General features: G+C 31.6%; 1 protein-coding gene across 2 annotated transcripts; it reads right to left on the bottom strand.

The window, feature by feature from the left end:
* Positions 1–889: 889 nt before the first annotated feature.
* LOC139490528 (xaa-Pro aminopeptidase 1-like) lies at positions 890–22,820 on the bottom strand. 2 transcript variants are annotated; one of them, XM_071277328.1, is made up of 21 exons: positions 22,464–22,820; positions 22,079–22,167; positions 21,133–21,249; positions 19,261–19,324; positions 18,254–18,358; positions 17,532–17,639; positions 16,448–16,594; positions 15,992–16,090; positions 15,540–15,633; positions 14,839–14,971; positions 14,014–14,130; positions 13,334–13,417; positions 12,677–12,727; positions 11,794–11,861; positions 11,316–11,465; positions 11,022–11,082; positions 10,504–10,687; positions 6,780–6,857; positions 5,673–5,749; positions 5,242–5,340; positions 890–1,421 (listed from the first exon to the last, which is right to left on the bottom strand). In XM_071277328.1, exons 1-21 carry the CDS (start codon positions 22,537–22,539, stop codon positions 1,233–1,235), a joined length of 2,190 nt encoding a protein of 729 aa, XP_071133429.1. In that variant the 5' UTR covers positions 22,540–22,820; the 3' UTR covers positions 890–1,232. The 2 variants fall into 2 exon arrangements, with proteins under 2 accessions (XP_071133429.1, XP_071133428.1); XM_071277327.1 differs by lacking the exon at positions 19,261–19,324 and adding an exon at positions 19,169–19,232 and having other exon boundaries at positions 22,464–22,819.

Raw genomic sequence — 22,820 nt, 5'->3', positions numbered from 1 at the left:
ACAAAATTACCAATTCAGGGGCAGCAACCCAACAACCGATTGACCGATTCATCTGAAAATTTCAGGGCAGATAGATCTTGACCTGATAAACATTTTTATCCCATGTCAGATTTCCTCAAAATGCTTTGGTTTTTGAGTTATAAGCCAAAAACTGCATTTTACCCCTATGTTCTATTTTTAGCGGTTGCGGCCATCTTGGTTGGTTGACCAGGTCACGCCACACATTTTTTAAACTAGATACCCCAAAGATGATTGTGGCCAAGTTTGAATTAATTTGGCCCAGTAGTTTCAGAGGAGAAGATTTTTGTAAAAGATTACTTTAATTTACGAAAAATGGTTAAAAATTGACTATAAAGGGCAATAACTCCTAAACGGGTCAACTGACCATTTTGGTCATGTTGACTTATTTGTAAATCTTACTTTGCTGAACATTATTGCTGTTTACAGTTTATCTCTATCTATAATAATATTCAAGATAATAACCAAAAACAGCAAAATTTCCTCAAAATTACCAATTCAGGGGCAGCAACCCAACAACCGATTGACCGATTCATCTGAAAATTTCAGGGCAGATAGATCTTGACCTGATAAACATTTTTACCCCATGTCAGATTTGCTCTAAATGCTTTGGTTTCTGAGTTATAAGCCAAAAACTGCATTTTACCCCTATGTTCTATTTTTAGCCGTGGCGGCCATCTTGGTTGGTTGACCGGGTCACGCCACACATTTTTTAAACTAGATACCCCAATGATGATTGTGGCCAAGTTTGGTTTGATTTGGCCCAGTAGTTTCAGAGGAGAAGATTTTTGTAAAAGTTAACGACGACGGACGCCGGACGCAAAGTGATGGGAATAGCTCACTTGGCCCTTCGGGCCAGGTGAGCTAAAAATATATCATTTACAGATATCTAGATTAAAGTACAAGATGAGTAAAATATACTATATCTTATGCCTGGTTAAATTCTCCCCAAATACACATAATGACATATAGCAAATTTGAAATGTGAAATCTGATGAAAGCAGGTTATGAATATGACATTGACAATAAGTGCAACGACTTGACATCTAATCTAATGATGAATTTGCGATTCACAATTACTAATATGGAAGAAATGATTTTTCTCTCTCACTTTTATGAACAATACATTATAAATTTGGTAAATATGGTGTAATTATGATATAATGATACCTTATAACATTGCTTTCATTCTGAATTATAATGAAATAGATTGCTTATGAAATGCCTAAAATAAGACAAACAGAGCTAATTAACAAAATAAAATTAATTTTCAAATTATCTCCCTTGTTGATATTAACTGATACTGTTCTTGCCCTTAGCCATGCTGTGGCTAAAGTATCATTAACAATCAGTGGTCCTATTTCTCTCTGTACTTTGTTATGGTAATTGTTCATCCAATCAATCTACAAGAAAATTCAAATTACTTTAAACTGTTTTTCTATTACTAAAGGCAGACTTGCCAACTTTTGAAATCCTCCATGGGCGATTTTACCTTTGGAAAAAAAATTGAAATGTGTTGCTTCATGTAACTTTTTTTTTAATAATTTCCAGTAGAAAAACATAACATCATATGTAACATGTATATTTCGGATCAACTTTAGTTTATTACTTAAACTCTTTACACTGTTTTGATGCTGTATGTCTCATTCTGTGTAAGGATGTTTGTTTGTTTCATTTGTTTAATTTCAGTGTTTTATTTGTGGTGTTACTGTATTTATTTATTAAGTAAAGACCTTGATGGAGTTTATAGAATAGAGAATAATTTAAACAAGAGGCTCTCAAGAGCCTGAATCGCTCACCTTAAATTTTTTGCTTAAATCTTCCATGAATGATTATTTTGGGTTTTCAATTTATATAAATGGTTCTTCTATTCTGTCATATCTTCTTCAAAAGCAAAAACAAGAGTGGACACACTGAAATGTCTCGTTTGTCTCGTGTTCGTAATATAATTTATGATGAAAGTATTAAAAAAACATTGTATGCCCCAAGCATTACATTATTGCTGTTTACAGTTTATCTACATCTATAATAATATTCAAGATAATGACCAAAAACAGCAAAATTTCCTTAAAATTACCAATTCAGGGGCAGCAACCCAACAACGGGTGGTCCGATTTATCTGAAAATTACAGGGCAGATAGATCTTGACCTGATAAACAATTTTACACCCATGTCAGATTTGCTCTAAATGCTTTGGTTTTTGAGTTATAAGCTAAAAACTGCATTTTACCTCTATGTTCTATTTTTAGCCATGGTGGCCATCTTGGTTGGTTAGCCGGGTCATCGGACACAATTTTTAAACTAGATACCCTAATAATGATTTTGGTCATGTTTGGTTAAATTTGGCCCAGTAGTTTCAGAGGAGAAGATTTTTGTAAAAGATAACTAAGATTTACAGAAAATGGTTAAAAATTGACTATAAACGGCCATAACTCCTAAAGGGGTCAACTGACCATTTCTGTCATGTTAACTTATTTGTAAATCTTACTTTGCTGAACATTTTTGCTGTTTACAGTTTATCTCTATCTATAATAATATTTTTATGATAATAACCAAAAACAGCAAAATTTCCTTAAAATTACCAATTCAGGGGCAGCAACTCAACAACAGGTTGTCCGATTCATCTGAAAATTTCAGGGCAGATAGATCTTGACCTGATAAACCATTTAACTTCATGTTAGATTTGCTCTAAATGCTTTGGTTTTTGAGTTATAAGCCAAAAACTGATTTTACCCCTATGTTCTATTTTTAGCCATGGTGGCCATCTTGGTTGGTTGGCCGGGTCACCGGACACAATTTTTAAACTAAATACCCTAATGATGATTGTTGCCAAGTTTGGTTCAATTTGGCCCAGTAGTTTCAGAGGAGAAGATTTTTGTAAAAGATAACTAAGATTTACGGAAAATGGTTAAAAATTGACTATAAAGGGCCATAACTCCTAAAGGGGTCAACTGACCATTTCAGTCATGTTGATTTATTTGTAAATCTTACTTTGCTGAACATTTTTGCTGTTTACAGTTTATCTCTATCTATAATAATATTTTTATGATAATAACCAAAAACAGCAAAATTTCCTTAAAATTACCAATTCAGGGGCGGAAACTCAACAACAGGTTGTCTGATTCATCTGAAAATTTCAGGGCAGATAGATCTTGACCTGATAAACCATTTAACCTCTGTTAGATTTGCTCTAAATGCTTTGGTTTTTGAGTTATAAGCCAAAAACTGATTTTACCCCTATGTTCTATTTTTAGCCATGGTGGCCATCTTGGTTGGTTGGCCGGGTCACCGGACACAATTTTTAAACTAAATACCCTAATGATGATTGTTGCCAAGTTTGGTTCAATTTGGCCCAGTAGTTTCAGAGGAGAAGATATTTGTAAAAGATAACTAAGATTTACGGAAAATGGTTAAAAATTGACTATAAAGGGCCATAACTCCTAAAGGGGTCAACTGACCATTTCAGTCATGTTAATTTATTTGTAAATCTTCCTTTGCTGAACATTTTTGATGTTTACAGTTTATCTCTATCTATAATAATATTTTTATGATAATAACCAAAAACAGCAAAATTTCCTTAAAATTACCAATTCAGGGGCAGCAACTTAACAACAGGTTGTCCGATTCATCTGAAAATTTCAGGGCAGATAGATCTTGACCTGATAAACAATTTTACAACATGTCAGATTTGCTCTAAATGCTTTGGTTTTTGAGTTATAAGCTAAAAACTGCATTTTACCCCTATGTTCTATTTTTAGCCATGGCGGCCATGTTTTTTGATGAAATGGGAATTAAAACACAAACTTTATTCTAGATACCCTAGGAATCAATCAGATGAAGTTTGGTTTGAATTAGTTCAGTAGTTTCAGAGGAGAAGATCTTTGAAATAGTTTACGACGGACAACAACGACGGACGGACGGACGACGACGGACGCCAAGTGATGGCAAAAGCTCAAATTTCCTTTTGGAAAGGTGAGCTAATAAAAATATAGAGAGATGATAAGATGGACAAAAAGAATATAATATAGAGAATAATGGGATGCTAAATAATATACACAAGAGTGCACACACTGAAATGTCTTGCCTTCTATACTAATCATTGATATTATGTTGATAGTCCTAAGTATAAAGCTAAGCTTTAATACAACTATCACATAAACTTAACATTAACCAAGATAACTAAACAAAGACCAATGAACCTTGAAAATGAGGTCAAGGTCAGATGAACCATGCCAGGCAGACATGTACAGCTAACAATGCTTCTATACAACATATATAGTTGACCTATTACTTATAGTTTAAGAAAAATAGACCAAAACACAAAAACTTAACACTGTGAAATGAACCGTGAAAATGAGGTCACGGTCAAATAAAACCTGCGCGACTGACATAAAGATCATAAAATATTTCCATACACCAAATATAGATGACCTATGGCATATAGTATTAGATAAAAAGACCAAAACTCAAAAACTTAACTTTGACCACTGAACCATGAAAATGAGGTCAAGGTCACATGACATCTGCCCACTAGATAGGTACACCTTACAATCATTCCATACAACAAATAGAGTAGACCTATTGCATATAGTATGAGAAAAACAGACCAAAATACAAAAATTTAACTATAACCACTGAACCATGAAAATGAGGTCAAGGTCAGATGACACCTGCCAGTTGGACATGTACACCTTACAGTCCTTCCATACACCGAATATACTAGCCCTATTGCTTGCAGTATCTGAGATATGGACTTGACCACCAAAACTTAACCTTGTTCACTGATCCATGAAATGAGGTCGATGTCAAGTGAAAACTGTCTGACAGACATGAGGACCTTTCAAGGTACGCACATATCAAATATAGTTATCCTATTACTTATAATAAGAGAGAATTCAACATTACAAAAAATCTGAACTTTTTTTTCAAGTGGTCACTGAACCATGAAAATGAGGTCAAGGGCATTGGACATGTGACTGACGGAAACTTCATAACATGAGGCATCTATATATAAAGTATGCAGCATCCAGGTCTTCCACCTTCTAATATATAAAGCTGTTGAGAAGTAAGCTAAATCCGCCGTAGCCGCCGCCAGATCACTATCCCTATGTCGAGCTTTCTGCAACAAAAGTTGCAGGCTCAACAAAAAGATGAGCAAAAACATCAAGTAAGAGAAAACTGATCTAATTATTTTAATAAATTTCATAAATGAGATATACCAACCTGTGCAGGACTCATAAGGCTAAAGTCTATCAGAGTCGGTTCATATGGTACTAATGTCAAGGTTTCAAATCCTAGAAATACACTGTCCATAAACTGATACTGAAAATATAATATATCTCAATTATTATTGGAATTCCATGTAATGCTTATAATTCATTTAGAAGTCATTTTTCTGATTGAATAAGCAGTAGTCGCAAAATTGATAAGATATGATTCATTTTCACCACCATTGTAAATTATTTCATATTGAAGGGCTGCGTATTCGACTTATAGAATATTTTTTTTAACAAAGGACTCATGCATATAACATTAACATGATTATGCCAGACTTCTTGGATTTCATAATTTGCCTAGATTTTCTTTTGAATTGAAATATTAACAGAAATCATGTACAAACTGCAAAAGAAAACAATGCCTAATATTTTTCTCACCTTTGTATTTTTTTTCACTATCATCACCATGTTTTCTATTCTCACTCCAAAACCATTTGTTTCATAATACCCAGGTTCTGAAATAAAATACTAATGAATTAACAAACTATGTGTTTTATCTATATATAATTTAGTCTTCAAGGAACGATTATATTATTCTTTCTGTCTATACACTTTATCTCTATTTGTCCAACATTATTGGACTTCACAAAAGTTCTCATAAAATTTTGATGTCATAATAGAAAATATCTGATGCCACAATAGAGAAATGATTGTTGTACGACGTCAAAAGCTCATGCAGGACAGATTCTCAGGTCAAGCAAGACAGATTTCCAAATAGCAATAAGGTGTATTGCAAATAACAAAGTTGATAGAATTATGGGTTTCTACACTCCTTTTTAATTAACATAAACAATGTATTTATGTTTACAGTGGAGTCACCTGTGTCTGTGCAGCAGATGATATAGCGCATTAGCTGATTTCGTCATATCAACACAGTAAATATAAATAAAATTGTTTGTGTTATTGTTTTAGCCTTCCGAAGGGATAAAAAAAGAATAAAATTGATAAGTTCAAGAGTTCATTAATAACTCCAATCCCATGATTTACCATATTTGGTCAATTTCCATTAAAAAAAATATATCATCAGATAAAATTTGTTTTTATCTAAGTCAAATTTATATCAGATTGAACGAATTTTTGCTCTGCATCCTTGGCAGTGTGTTTGGTTCAAATTCAGCTATATTTCGTAGTATAAATTCTCTCCTTTTTTCAAAATAAGCTATTTTTGTAAAGCATGTGCGAAAACACCTGACATTGGAGGAACTCTCAGAGCAGAGGTTTCCCTAATTTTGGACACTCTTTACTCAAAATCCTCAGGATGAAACCATACAAACAGAAGATTTAAGAAATAAAAGTATGTTATGAATGATCCAATTATTAGTTTTATTAGTTGAATGAAGTGGTCATGAGTCTTAGGTGGGCGGATACACCAGACTGCACCGTACTTTTCTTCCTTATTGATCTGTATAAATTTAGAAGAGAAAGTATAACTTAATAATTTTCTTATACAGGTACTCTTATTAATACATGTGTGTGCTAACATACCATCAGAGAAGACTTGGAATTCATCTAAAGGTATATCTTTATCTACTCTGGGATGAGCTAGAGATATTCTTCCTGGTCCTACAAACAAAATACATTAAAATAAGTTTATATGGTGTTTCCTAGATTTCCTAGCAAATGTATTTTTTTTAAATTTATTTCCTTGAATAGTGTGTGAATGTCTATGCTTGTACATGTTTAAAATGAAGAATTGTTCATCAATTTTACAGCAATTGAAACTTTTAAATGAACTAGATGTGTCAAAGTGACACGAATGGCCCCGTCTCAACAAGTTGAAAAATCTGCAATTTCAATAACACATCTGGACACAAACATGATGGTAGTCTCACATATCAAAAATCAGCTCAAAATCTGGATGTGTATAGAAAAAAAATCTGTATAACTGTGATTTTCATCAACTTTCAAAGTTGTAAACCCTTAATTTTGGCAAAAATTAGCATAGCAGAACGAGAGTTAAAGGAGTATGTTCGATAAAGTCCCAAAATGGCCCCCTTTTATAGCGTAAATTTAAAATACGTATTTATCGCCCAATATCACGATAAATTATAGCTAATACATTGACTAGCTAGGATATAACCCATTTTGTTGAAAATTTTACGTTTCTGTGTTTCATTATGACGTCACAAGTTGTACTCATATTGATTTTTCACGAAAAAATCAACGAAAATGGTAGAATTTCCATAGATTAGTGGACAGGAAACATAGAGCGCATACCTCGACAACAAAGATCTTTTAAATTAATGTTTGTGAAGACATTTCACATGTCTTATTTGAATCTTGAGCTTGTCGACGCCTGCGCTCTATGTTTCCTGGTCCTTTATTTGGTTGAAATCTAGCTGATTTTGTCTCATTTCACCAAAATCCCTTATCTTGACCTTTTTTGGATGTAAAAATCAACGTGTTAGAATTAAACTTTGACAAAAACAGTTCTGTTTAACTTTCTAACATGTCTTTGGGGCAACTTTAAACATGTATTACCTTATTAACTATGAACTTTATAATTGGGGCCATATATGGCCCTTACCGAACTTACTCCTTTGATCTGTAACTCATCATGGTTAGCTCACATACCAAAAATCAGCCCTGTAATTTTCAACAATTTATCAAAGTCCAAAGCCCGTAATTTCAGCAAAAATTAGCGGAGCGAAACGAAACTTAAGCTGATCTGTAACTCATCATGGTAAACTGACATAACAAAAATCAGCCCAATATCTGAAGGCGTTAAGAAAAAAACAATCTATAATGGTTTGTTGTGGAATGACGGAATTACGGAATTACGGACAAGGGTAAAACTATATGGCACAGACAACTTAATTGCGGTGCCATAAAACTAGAGGCTCTAAAGAGCCTATGTCACTCACCTTGGTCTATGTGAATATTAAACAAAGGAAGCAGATAGATTCATGACAAAATTGTGTTTTGGTGGGTGATGGTGATGTGTTTGTGCATCTTACTTTACTGAACATTCTTGCTACTTACAATTATCTCTATCTATAATGAACTTGGCCCAGTAGTTTCAGTGGAAAATGTTAGTTAAAATTTACAAATTTTATGAAAATTGTTAAAAATTGACTATAAAGGACAATAACTCCTTAGGGGTCAATTGACCATTTCCGTCATGTTGACTTATTTGTAAATCTTACTTTGCTTAACATTATTGATGTTTACAGTTTAATCTATCTATAATAATATTCAAGATAATAACCAAAAACAGCAAAATTTCCTTAAAATTACCAATTCAGGGGCAGCAACCCAACAACAGGTTGTCAGATTCATCTGAAAATTTCAGGGCAGATAGATCATGACCTGATAAACAATTTTACCCCATGTCAAATTTGCTCTAAAGGCTGCGGTTTCAGAGTTATAAGCCAAAATCTACATTTCACCCCTATGTTCTATTTTTAGCCATGGCCTCCATCTTGGTTGGTTGGCCAGGTCACGGGACACAATTTTTAAACTAATTACCCCAATGATGATTGTGGCCAAGTTTGGTTTAATTTGACCCAGTAGTTTCAGAGGAGAAGGTTTTTGTAAAAGATAACTAAGATTTACAAAATGGTTAAAAATTGACTATAAAGGGCAATAACTCCTTAAGGGGTCAATTGACCATTTCCGTCATGTTGACTTATTTGTAAATCTTACTTTGCTTAACATTATTGATGTTTACAGTTTAATCTATCTATAATAATATTCAAGATAATAACCAAAAACAGCAAAATTTCCTTAAAATTACCAATTCAGGGGCAGCAACCCAACAACAGGTTGTCAGATTCATCTGAAAATTTCAGGGCAGATAGATCTTGACCTGATAAACAATTTTACCTGGTGACAGATTTGCTCTAAATGCTTTGGTTTTTGAGTGATAAGCCAAAAACTGCATTTTACCCCTATGTTCTATTTTTAGCCATGGCGGCCATCTTGGTTGGCTGGCCAGTTCACCGGACACATTTTTTTAACTAGATACCCCAATGATGATTGTGGTCAAGTTTGGTTTAATTTGGCCCAGTAGTTTCAGAGGAGAAGATTTTTGTAAAAGATGACCAAGATTTACGAAAAATTGTTAAAAATTGACTATAAAGGGCAATAACTCCTAAAGGGGGTCAACAGACCATTTTGGTCCTGTTGACTACTTATTTGTAGATCTTACTTTACTGAACATTTTGGCTGTTTACAGTTTACCTCTATCTATGATAATATTCAAGATAATAACCAAAAACAGCAAAATTTCCTTAAAATTACCATTTCAGGGGCAGTAACCCAACAACGGAATGTCCGATTCATCTGAAAATTTCAGGGCAGATAGATCTTGACCTGATGAACAATATTACCCCATGTCAGATTTGCTCTAAATGCTTTGGTTTTTGAGTTATAAGCCAAAAACTGCATTTTACACCCTATGTTCTATTTTTAGCCATGGCGGCCATCTTGGTTGGTTGGCCGGGTCACCGGACACAATTTTTAAACTAGATACCCTAATAATGATTGTGGCCAAGTTTAGTAAAAATTGGCCCAGTAGTTTCAGAGGAGAAGATTTTTGTAAAAGCTAACGGCGGACGACGACGACGACGGACGAAGGACGACGGACGACGGACGCCAAGTGATGAGAAAAGCTCACTTGGCCCTTTGGGCCAGGTGAGCTAAAAATGTATTGGTCTATTTTCAATGAATTTCCTTATACTCATTGATTTGAGACTTTTTTTACTTTTTTTACAGCTTTTCATGTGATGCAATGCAATACAAAAATTGTCTTGATATAGAAAATGTTTTGTCTTCTTAGATTTTCAAGAGTAAATATTTACTATTTATTTGGTCTACCCAAAGATTGATTGATTGATTGTTGGATGCTTAACGTCTGTTTACCCAAAGAATTTAAGTATCAAACATAAAAACATCCCATTAACAAGAATGTGTCCCAAATACATGGATGCCCCTTTTGCACTATCATTTTCTATGTTCAGTCAACCGTGAAATTGGGGTAAAAACTCTTATTTGGCATTAAAATTAGAAAGATCATATCATAGGGAACATGTGTACTAAGTTTCCAGTGGATTGGACTTCAACTTCATCAAAAACTACCTTGACCAAAAACTTTAACCTGAAGCAGGACGAATGGACGGACGAAGGAATGGAACCCACAGACCAGAAAACATAATGCCACTCTACTATTGTAGGTGGGGCATAAAAATATATTTCAACCAATAAATACCTTCATGCACACTTAGATATGCCCCTACCCCATGACCAGTCCCATGCCTATAGTCTAGTCCAACTTCCCACAGTGGTCTCCTGGCTATAGCATCTATTTCTCTACCATAGGGTCCATATGCTCCTTTATAGAAAATAAATCTAGCCAGGTCGATATGTCCCATCAGAACTCTAGTGTAACATTCCTGTCCAAAATAAATTTTCAATTTTTAGTATGTACAGTAGTTCAAATGATGTCATATGATATGTACTTTTATGACACAAATAAAACCTTTAATTTAAAGAAATCATTTGATGAAGTATAAATAACACAGAAACAGCATAAAATATAGGAACCATTCTTTTTTTTTTATTTTCAAAGAAACAACAATTCTAGTGTCGTTCTTCATATTGAGAACTTTATTTATTGTATATGCTTCTCACAGCATTTCTAATCTTAAACTTATACAAATTCTCCAAAAAATGACCAACAATACACTCAATATGATTGTTTGAAAAATGATTATCAAAATTATGTACCTTCTGACGATTCGTTGGTACTCCATAATGAAATGTACGTGTCACATCAGTGGTTCCATCCCTGAGGAAAAAATAACAATAAAAACTCCATTATCTCTGCTAAAGTAAGGTAGTATTCATTCTGAATCCAGGAATTTATCTTTATACTATTTTTCTGTTGTAAAGAGCTTCCGGGACAAAACAATGACTTGCATTAATACAAGAATTTAAATTCAAAACAACTACTAAACAAGTTTAAATAAAATGGATGTTTAAATTTCATCACAGTAGATTTTTTAATTATTTTGTACTTACAGATACTGTCCTCCAGAATCCAGAAGATACATGTTATCTGTTTTGATCTCTACATTTGTAGACAAACTTGGCATGTAATGGATGATAGCAGCATTAGTTCCGTAAGCTGACAGGGTTGGGAAACTGGTACCTCTGTTGTAGATCTCTCTTCTGAAATATGGATTTTAGACTTTAAAATTGAGAATGGAAATTTTAGACTTCTTCATATATAAAGGACAAAACAGAGGATATACTTTTCACAAACAATGCTACATGGACAACAACACCAGGGCTTTCCATTGAAGCTGCTAGCTGGCAGAAATCCGCCATTTACGGTGGCTTCAAGTGCCGGCTACTTCACTGACAAAAATATAAATTCAAAAAGAAAACAATATCTCTTTCAAATGTTTACAAGCAGCGAGAGATGTATTGTCGCAAAGTCGCAGTCACGATAAACAAGGATGAAAAGTAGATTAAATGACAAAGACTATTAACTCACCCTCTGAATGAGTCCAGTTGGTTGGCTGCAGATAGCTCAGTTGCAACAGGAAACTGACCACTTTTCACCTAAAACAATCATAAACATTCAACCAATTATGTATGAGCCCTCAAAAAAATGACCCATAAGAGGTTTATCCATTATGGAAGAAGGGTTTTATTTACATTTACTGATTCTTACCTAAAGAGGTGGAGGATTTTGGGAATCTATAACATCTGCATACAAAATGAGAATAAAAATAAAAAATTCAAAAGACCAAACAAGAGGTAGTCACTTTTGCCAAATATTTAGGTAAAGATTTTATTTTCTGCAGGATCTTTAAATGCATGCACAGAAATAATGCATGTCTATCTTTTGGGTTATGACGATAGTATAAATGCAAATGTTGAAATTAAAACAACAATACTGAATGACTATGAGCAATGCAAACAACAATCAATAAATCATGTATGACTTTCTTCCTCATCATATGTCTGCTACATGTGTATATAGATTAAAATAATTTTACTGTGCAAGAATTTCAAAGTCAATGGACTGCATTTACAGGGCAAAATTATACCCATGGACATGAGATGTCAATGCTATATTAGTGACCTAAAGTAACTTTAACACAAACTTTAACAATGCCACACGAAACAGCAAGCTCAAGTCTAACTTTCCTACATCTGTTGAAGCAGATTTTTAAGGATGAATGTAATTTTCATACAATTGATTTCAAGTTTTTTCCAATGACTGTATACAAGCTGATAGGAAATCTGTACTATTTTTACATCTAAATTCATGGTTTCCTTAGAAACACAAAACACAAGAAATGGTATCCCATAAATAATGAATCCACTGTATGCAGGCAAACTGGAGGTTAAAGTATAAATTAATATAGTACCTGATTCTCAAGTCTTGCAGCGAATGTGATAAGTGCAACTGCATCTCTTTTCTGAAATAAAAACAAAAGTCAACTATACTTCCATATGTAAAAAGAATTTCAACATGTGTTTCTAATCTATTTAATGCCAAATTCAATAGATCTTTTAAATACGAAAATTAACATGTGCGATTCCATTAAAAGTACTAGTTATGTGATCAGTACTAAATCATTCTCTTAATTTTGGAAAACAAATTATGAATAAAAAATTGAATACTCCAATAACTCTCTCTACCTCAGAATGTGATTTTTATTCTGAAATTCCCCACTAATGCATATACAAAATTAGTAATGTGATCATAAGTGCTTAAAGATAAACATCTTTATTATATATATTTTACATTAATCAAAAACCTTGATAACTAAAATTTAAAATCTTTGGCCCATGTTTTTATTATTGCTTAAAGTTGGACTGGATAGATTTCACAAAAGTAAAACTAACTTTTTAAATTTTGATAGTACAAATCTCATTTTAAACTTTGATGAAATTTATACTTACATAAAGAATTTTCTAAAATCTTATTGATATTCTCAAATCTTTGTTCAATGTTCAACAACTTTAATTTTAAATGTAAGCAAACATTTTCAAATCTAATTTATTTAATCAATAAATCTTACATGTGCATTTCTTAGACCCTGTTGCTCTGTTGGATTTTTCTGAAACTTTTTCAGAGCTGCTGGTGTATTTCCTTGATATATTTCCTGTAAAATAACAATATTTCCTAATAATGTCTGCTTTGGTCATAAAATAGATTGAACACAACAGATTTCAGTGTTATACAGTGACATATAACTGATTTGAGGAATCATGAAATTTTTCAGGAGGTACCATATATAAACATATTCTGATTAACCTCTTACTTTTATTTTAAAATACGTTTAACTTATATTATATTGCAATACTTTCAGCAAGCAATGTAAATTGCCAGGCCCACAATACCATTTATTGAGACAAGGAACAGGAGAAGCACTAACTGGTGAATACTGTGGATTCATTATAATTGGTGGGATACATATTATTGTGGGTTTTGTTGATAAAGATGAACCACAAATTTGATATTGGGTGTGGTTGTAAACAGACTTTGACAACACATAGAAATCAAATATTCACAAAAATGCAATATATCCTCAATCAATCATAATTGATACCATGAAAATAATTGATTCCACAGTAGCGTCAAGTTTCAAATATGACAAGACTTGAAACAACTATTTTCAAGACAGTGTCGTTTGTCATGATATTATGATATTATATATCTACACAGTGTCATTGTCACTTTAATAGTAAGACAACTTACCTTTGTGATGACTTTATAAATGGCATAATTACACTGGAAAGGTATCCAAACTTTCTTTACATCTCTTTTGTTAACAGTAGCAATAACAGCATTTATAAAGGTGTTGTAATCTTCTACCTGTCATATTAAAAGCAGTAAAAAGCACCTTTTTAGTATTACAAAATAAATAGGCAAACAAGAAGTTGGCTAGTTTATGGTATCATGTCTCCAGCTATAAGATTACTAGACTTTCTGCTTTCTTTGAAACCCTTATTCAAGCAATTATCAGGGCTTTTACCTGTTGTTCCTTTTCAAATGTTTTGCTCAAATCAAACTGTAAGATTTCAAAATAAATGAATCCAAGAATCAAGTTGTCAAATAAAAGTTCTTTTTTAACACTATTTAAGAGAAAAGGAAACAACAAAGTCAAAAGTATTTAATGATAAAATGTTGACACAGATATATGTCTTGCTTTTTTGTAATTTAATAGTCTAGTGCAAATGTTGAAATTTAAACGGCAACATCTTAACATGCAAACTATGCAAAACATTTAAACTTTGTTGAAGTGACACATAACATCATCAAATATTTCCCAACATTGAATAAATAACAACCTTACAGTGATAATCTACTGTATTTTGTGCATTTATTATTGTGATTTTAATTTTCGCGATATTGAGAAAAATCCTGTTTAACTCATTTAAATGAATTTCAACATGCGAGTTTTTAATTACGATTATCACCCTGTTGTTATTTCGCAATTATCAAACCATCGCAATAATTTCTGAATTTACACTCTGTAATTGTATTAATTGTTTTAAATATTCTTAATGACAGTCACTATACCTCCACACACATTCCTATCCTGTCAGTACATGATCCACTAACGCCTGTGTTAAGGTATACGTTCAGTTTTGATGTAGACTCTGGATCTGATGGCTGTTCTGTTAACTTCCTCAACTTATCCCATAAAAATAATCTGATGAGAGAAATTACATAGCAAAGTATTATTTCTACTTTTAAAAGATTACTATAACTTTGACAATTATCCACTCTGTGGTAGGACAATAGGACAATGTGGTACTGAGTTAAGTAAAACAAAGGAGTGCAATTTGGGGGAAATAACTTTTGATGTTTTCTGTATACAACATAATTTTACAAAACAGTTATTTTTTCCCCAAGTTGAAGCCATTGTAGATTGTAAGCTTGGTTTTCCTTGTTGTTCTTTTTTACCAAGTACCAGTAGCATTATTTTAAATACAAAATCTTTAGACTAAATGCAGAGACACAAAAATTATCTACCCTTTATGACTAAAGAAAACCCTTTTAATCAAAGTTTCTAAATTTTAATTTATAAAAAAATCTCTCACTTGCGTTGTACACTTTAAGTTCAATATCTTGCATAGATAGTTGGAATTTGAATGGAATAGTTGTAAGAAAAGTTTGTTAACACATGTATAGTCTACAGTATAACAATGATTATAAAATTAATCTAAAACCTTCAAACCTGAAATTTTTAAAAGAAATGTATGCAGTTCATATCATACCTAATTCTAAGATTTCCATTTTGGGTTTCAAGAATAGCATATGACATGAAAAAAGGGTTATATTTTACATCTGATCCTCTCAAATTAAAAAGCCCTGTAAATAAATAAAGGTAAAAACAAATGTATAGGCACTCATAAAAGACAAATATTTTTCATTAGTTTTATTACAAACCAATTCTTGCAAACGATTTCTAATGTTTATTTTTAATATTTTCTGAGAAACCACTTAAGTTTTAATTTTTATTTAATAGTCAATGCAATTACTATGTACACGTTTCATCTTTAATTCAGTGATTCATATTATAAACTGGAAAATACTCTTGACATTTTATACATTAGTAAGTGACCTTTGAAGCAAACTTTATTCAGATACATCTTCTGTTGGGTTAACATAATTATTATATAAATTCTGAACCGTTAAGAAATTAATTAAATATATTAACTAAACCTACATGCAATCTCATCTAGTTGTGTGATAATTAAGACATCAGCTTTACGGTCCAACATTGCTTTATATACATCTTCTGTTACCTTCTGTTGCCAATTTTTACCTTCAAAAAATGTCAAACTTTTAAAAATTCACAATTGTTTTTTGGGGTACAATTTTGCATCAGTTGTAATTCCCAATTTCTCTCTTTCAAAACAATTAAAAATTTACCTTCAACTTAAGTATTTTTGGCATTTGTTTCAGATTATCTATTTTGACAATATTTGATTTTTCCAATAAATTTCTAACAAAAGTCCAATATTTATAATATTGGAGTATGAAAACATTATATTTTTTGTTACACTACTTCATTACTCAAAACAGATTTCATCAACTTATTTCATCCTATCAAATTTATAGTGGATAAAACAAAATAATACTATTAAGGTTGACTGTTGAACAATAACTAACGAAGCCTTACCTGAAAATCTATCTTCTAAAACATGAATTTTACTACTAGGCCTTCCTGGTCTACCAAACTGCCAGATTGCATCAACTAAATCTTTATTCATCTGGTATAAGTTGATGTTTTCTGCCTTTAAATTTCTATCCATTGTAATCCAAGCACCTAAAGCATAAAATTAAAGAGAAAATAAAATAAATGATTATAACAAAAAACTACATTTAAACTTATACAACTTTCAATGCATTATAACTACATTAGTTGTATGTTTCATTATTATATGCTATTATTATACGCAATCTTGCGTCATTCTTCATTTCAAAATGAAACAGTTATGAATACAATCAAATTTTTGGGTCAGAAATGATATATTATATTTTTTCCAATCAGAATAAATATTACATAATACTTTTTCCTATTGGAATAACTATGACATAAGATGTTTTCCCCATTTTTTTTCATTTTAATGAATGATATGTCAAAATGATGCAAGTCAAAATGCTATACTAGTCATAACATGAAATTTCGACCATAATATTTATTCCAAAGATAATTTATTATGTGGAATTTATTTTAAGTGATAAAAATTCTGAGGCATCAGTCCTTTTATTATGCTGATGGAATAAACATCACATAACAATAATCTCAATTGGAACTTTTGTTACATAATAAATTATCTTTGGAATAAATATTATGACGGTACTTACTTTCTGTGTCACTGATCCCGAAATACTGGGCTAAAAAACACCTGATCCCAGAGTCCCAATATAGGTCCTATCCCCCTCTTCATAGCGTTGTAAAAGCGTTGAATGTGTGTTCAATTTTAAAATGAAGCACTTCTGCGCTTCATACAAAATGTACTTTGGTCAATGCTTTTACAAAAAGAAGCATCAATTCTTCAATATATAATCAATGTGTTGTCATCTAAGGTAAAAATAAACTCACTTAATGGCACCTTCCCAGCAGTATAAATGAAACTATCAAATTATTTTATACAATAATCTAATGGTAAGATTTTAACACTCAATTCAATCTACAACGAGAAGCCTGGCATTATCAATGTATAACCTCAATTTATTCACTGTTATACTAATATACTTACTGCTAGTAATAAACAATGGATTTAGACCAATATTTCTATTGGACATTGTTGAACTGGTTCCCAGGTTGGCAAGGATCCATTCTTCATAGGTTGGTGTGTTTGGTTCATCTGAATAAAAACATAAAATGTTACAGATTCACAAGCAAATTACCCCTTCCCTCCCCTCCAATAAATAGAAAATATATCTATAGGTAGTTTTAAAACTGTATTTTTTTTCTCTTTCAAATCTACTTATATTGAAAAAACTGAATATTTTATTCAATACTTTGAAAAATTTTGCCAAGTTCAATTAGTTGATTTTAAGTTCTTTGGATTCAAAAATACCAACTGTTGTCAATTAACATTTTGAATTGGAGTTTGTGAAATGAATTCCTTCTGAGTAATGGGCAAACCACAGAATAAACATGCAACATTTTGAATTGGAGTTGTTAAATGAATTCCTTCTGAGTAATGCACAAACCACAGAATAAACATGCAATGAAAAGTTTCTTATACTATGTTCCTAATTTTGTCATTTTCTTTTTTAAGGGAGACAGATTTATATAAGTTCTTCTTGTTTCCGAATCCAAGTATTTCTATTGTATAATTCTATTTTGTGCACCTTTGAAATTAAATATTATATAATAAAAACTAAATAAATTCTTTAATTATGGTATTCCCTCCCACTATTTATGTAATCAACTACTCAAAACAACTAAAAATAAATTTGAAGGCATTCTAACCTTGTTTCATAAGTATCCAGTTACAGTCTAACTGGTTCTCAGCCTGGGTATAGTATCTACCATCAGTCCATAGTGCAGCTTTGTCCTTCAATACTATAGCTAAACCTATCAAAAGGATACATTATATGAATTATTATCATCTTCATGGTGCCAGGTCATCAGCCTATGATAGTAGGGAATAAAATTTACCTTTTTCTTATGCTCTCAAAAAGATTTTTACAGTGTAGTGTACTACTATCTGAACAAATATTATCAAAATTATAGCATATAAAATTAAGAATGGAAATTGGGAATATGTGAAAGAGACAACAACCTGATCAAAGGGTAGACAACAAAAGTCTATGCACTGGCTCTTAAATTCAGTTTGACAGCTTCAGACAATCTATGTTTTTACCTTTTTCAATTAGGCCAAATCCCTTCTTAACATTAATATTCAGCACCCAAACATGTAACTTCATCCCTATACCTAATATTTCATGCATAAAATATCAAAAAATAAATTGGGAAAGTATGTGAAAAAAATTACAAGTTATACACCGATCACACTTGGAACTATATTTGTAAACAACAAAAACCCAAAGGGCAATAACTGTGTCCTCAGACTAGTTACTGAGGGTATTAATCATTTCCGATTTGTAAATTTATATCCCTGATATTAGACAGGCAAACATAAGATTTCATTCTTATTAATTTACACTACAACAATCAGAACAATAATCTGATACAAACCATGAGATCCATTGAATCCTGAGATATAGGCTCTTCTTTCATCTGATACTCTGCTGGGAACTCACTCTAAAATTGTAATATATTGTATACTTACCATGTGATCCATCGAATCCTGAGATATAGCCTCTTCTTTTATCATAATCTGATGGGAACTCACTCTAAAATTGTAATATATTGTATACTTACCATGTGATCCTTCGAATCCTGAGATATAGGTTCTTCTTTTATCATACTCTGCTGGGAACTCACTCTAAAATCGTAATATATTGTATACTTACCATGTGATCCATCGTATCCAGAGATATAGGCTCTTCTTTTATCATACTCTGCTGGGAACTCACTCTAAAATTGTAATATATTGATATATGGATGTGTTATTTCATTTGCCAAAAATTGCATGCACCTCAGGATGATAACATGTAAAATTAATTTGTTCATGAGCCCTTTGTACTTAATTCTAGACATACTTTGTTAGTCTTGTATTATTTTAATTTTAGTTTCTTGTGTACAATTTGGAAATTAGTATGGCGTTCATTATCACTGGACTAGTATATATTTGTTTAGGGGCCAGCTGAAGGACGCCTCCGGGTGCGGGAATTTCTCGCTACATTGAAGACCTGTTGGTGACCCTCTGCTGTTGTTTTTTGTTTTTTATTTGGTCGGGTTGTTGTCTCTTTGACACATTCCCTATTTCCATTCTCAATTTTATATGTGTAAAACACAATATACATAAAATTAAAACAAGCCTTACTTTTCCCAACAAAAATTCAAGTGCAAGGGATGTAATTTGGCATCTTGTATGGTTACTTATGGTATTGATAAAAGAAGAAGGACTCACATTAATAAATCAGTGACCCACAACACAAAAAACAAACATAACAAAATCAATTAATCAACATAGTATTCATCAATATATAGGTATGTGTGCAAAAAGTAACTGCTTCGATCAGAATAATGATAACAGGTATTTTAAACTTTACATATAGAAAGAGACCAAAGGCTTCCCAGAGGGTATCACCAGCCCAGTAGTCAGCACTTCTGTGTTGACTTGAGTTATCATTGATATGTTCATAATCATAAATTAACTGTTAACAAAACTTTGAATTTTTGAAAAACTAAGGCTTTTCTACCTCAGGAATAGATTACCGTAGCTGTGTTTGGCAAAACGTTTAGGAATTTTTGGTCCTCAATGCTCTTCAACTTCGTACTTTATTTGGCCTTTTAAACATTTTTTGATTCGAGCGTCACTGATGAGTCTTTTGTAGACAAAATGCGCGTCTGGCATAAATAAGAAAATTTCATCCTGGTATCTATGATGAGTTTATTTGTAAGAAAATCTAGTTGAAGATGAACAACATTTTACTACTAGTTGTTCAGCATTCAAAGAACTGTTTCAAGGAGATACAGTATTTGTTTTAATTTTTCATATTTTCCAAATGAGGCAAAATTATTTGGTTATTTACCAAAGTAATGTGTTTATATAATGTGTAAATATATAGGAAACTTTATAATTACGTGTCTAGATGTTAGACAGAATGTCAATTAATATATGTCATAACAATGATAATCATAATGATTGTACAGTTCTCAGGTCCTGCCTGGAATTAAATGTATGTGACTTATATACAATGAAGATAATAACATCTGTCTGAACTTTTAATATTATATTATATCATTTCAATTTTATAAAAAAATGGGTTTTTTTCTGTTACAAATCATGATGTATTGTTGTATGTGTACATGTCATGTTGCCCATCAATGGATTTGATTAGAATAATAAATGTTCTTATTTAACAGTACTACTGTCATTACAACTGACCACTAACTATCTGTCCTTCAAATATATAAGATTGGCTATAGTTATTTTTATACATTTATAGTGTTGTATGAAGATATTTTACCTTCTATATTTTTTTCCTTTAAATTAATTGTCTTAATCAAAGCTTGAAACAAGACTTAAATGATGCTGTTATTTTCTTCAAATTCTCTATATAAATATCCTTTCAAATAGCTCACGATCATCTCTGGGACAATATCAAATTCAGTTTTTTTTTAAAAGTTAATAATAAATTTGTATTTTTATGGTCAAATTTTGAAATGCTATAATTTTACACAATGTACACTGTATAATTTATTCCTAAAAAACATACCTGGTGTGCATCTTCTGATGGAATTATTACCCCTTGTAAGTTGACACCATTGGAATTAAACTCTTGTCTCAGATCATATAGTCTTTGTGATGAATCAACTCTTACCAGTGGAACTTGCTGTTAATATACATGAAGATAGGTATAAACATACTGTAAACATTATTTAGGGGGCAACTTCAATGCAAACTTTTCACTCAAAATATAATTCATGAATATTGTTGTGTTCTGCGAACAAACTCCCCCTCCCCCCCCAAAAAAAACAACAAAAAAACAACCCCTTTTAAAGTACTCATGTTAATTGGGTTCATTCATGCTTCCATGAAATTTAAAATTGCAACTGGATCAAAAATAAAATGGGTCCACATGATATTTAGCACTGAAGTCTAAAAAAATGCTGAGAAATAAATTCAATTTATTAAATTCTTCTGAAACAAAATCTTGATTCTTAATGTTTATTTCAACTTCATGTACATGCACAATTTAAAATGTATCCTGAGGCAACTTTATAATTAGAATAAAGATGTTTTAACAACTAAAGTTTACAGATATTGTGTTTATGATGTAACATTATTTAAAGTGTAACAAACTCAATATTAAAAGTGATTACTACAACCACTGCCACTGCTTTAGACCAACTTAAAAAGAATAAAACTGACTGTTCATTGGAATTAAAGACTGTCGAACCATTTTTTCATAATGTTAGCAACAATGCATATTATATATTGTAAAATGCAATAAAAAAAATGAATTAATCAAATAAAAGTCTGTCCTTGTATATTTTTTTTTAAATATTTAAAAAATTCCAATAAAAACAGCCAAGAGACATTTGATCTAATAAGGTAATAAAATTATGGTCAATAAACTGTTTAACATAATGTGAGATCTCATAGATCTGTAACTTGACTGTATTTGTAAACATCAGATTTATCTATAAAAATCTACATACTGCTCCAGGCTTGCAACTTGGACGATCATCTGGTGACATACTTTTAATGCTGGTCTGTCTCTTAAATCGTTCATGGTTGTTGACAAATTCTGTTGCGATAATAAAATAATTAAAAAACTTTTAACAAAAGTTTTAGCTGTTCAGTTCTAGTCATGAGTTTTCATAATTCAGTTTCTGAAGTTTATGTAAGGTTTAATCATGCTATTTTATATAAATTGTTAAATAACTGCATAATTAATAGTAATCATTTTAGCATCCATAAAAAAAAATGTTTTTGTATTGGTGTATTACACAACAGGTTTCTTCTTAGTGAAATACAAATTTTAACATTTCCCTTAAATTCTTTCAAGTTATATAAGAAAACAATGTAAACCAATTTTCTTACCTGATAAAGTTTTATTCCGATTTTCCAATTGATTTTCAAGAGAAATTATCATAGAGAGAATTATCATCATAAGCATTCCAAAAAATCATCGTCAAAAGTAAACAATAATTGTGTTCATTTGACCTTTAGACAAAAGTTTCCATCATCTTTTACATACACAACATGTACATTTACCTGTTCTTTTCTACATTTGTTACGCTATTTAGATCTACATTTATCATCATTACATTTAGTAGAGGTGCTTGCACTCATTACTATAACACAGTCATAATTCATGTTTTTTCATTGTGATAAATTTACAGGACCTTCTGAGAAAATTTTAATGAACTTTGCAAATTTTCAGAAAAAGGGAAGGTT

This window comes from Mytilus edulis, chromosome 10 (genome assembly GCF_963676685.1).
Source record: "Mytilus edulis chromosome 10, xbMytEdul2.2, whole genome shotgun sequence".
NCBI lineage: Eukaryota > Metazoa > Mollusca > Bivalvia > Mytilida > Mytilidae > Mytilus > Mytilus edulis.
The sequence above is the reverse complement of the archived record's forward strand: the minus strand, read 5'-3'. Positions and strand labels throughout refer to the sequence as shown.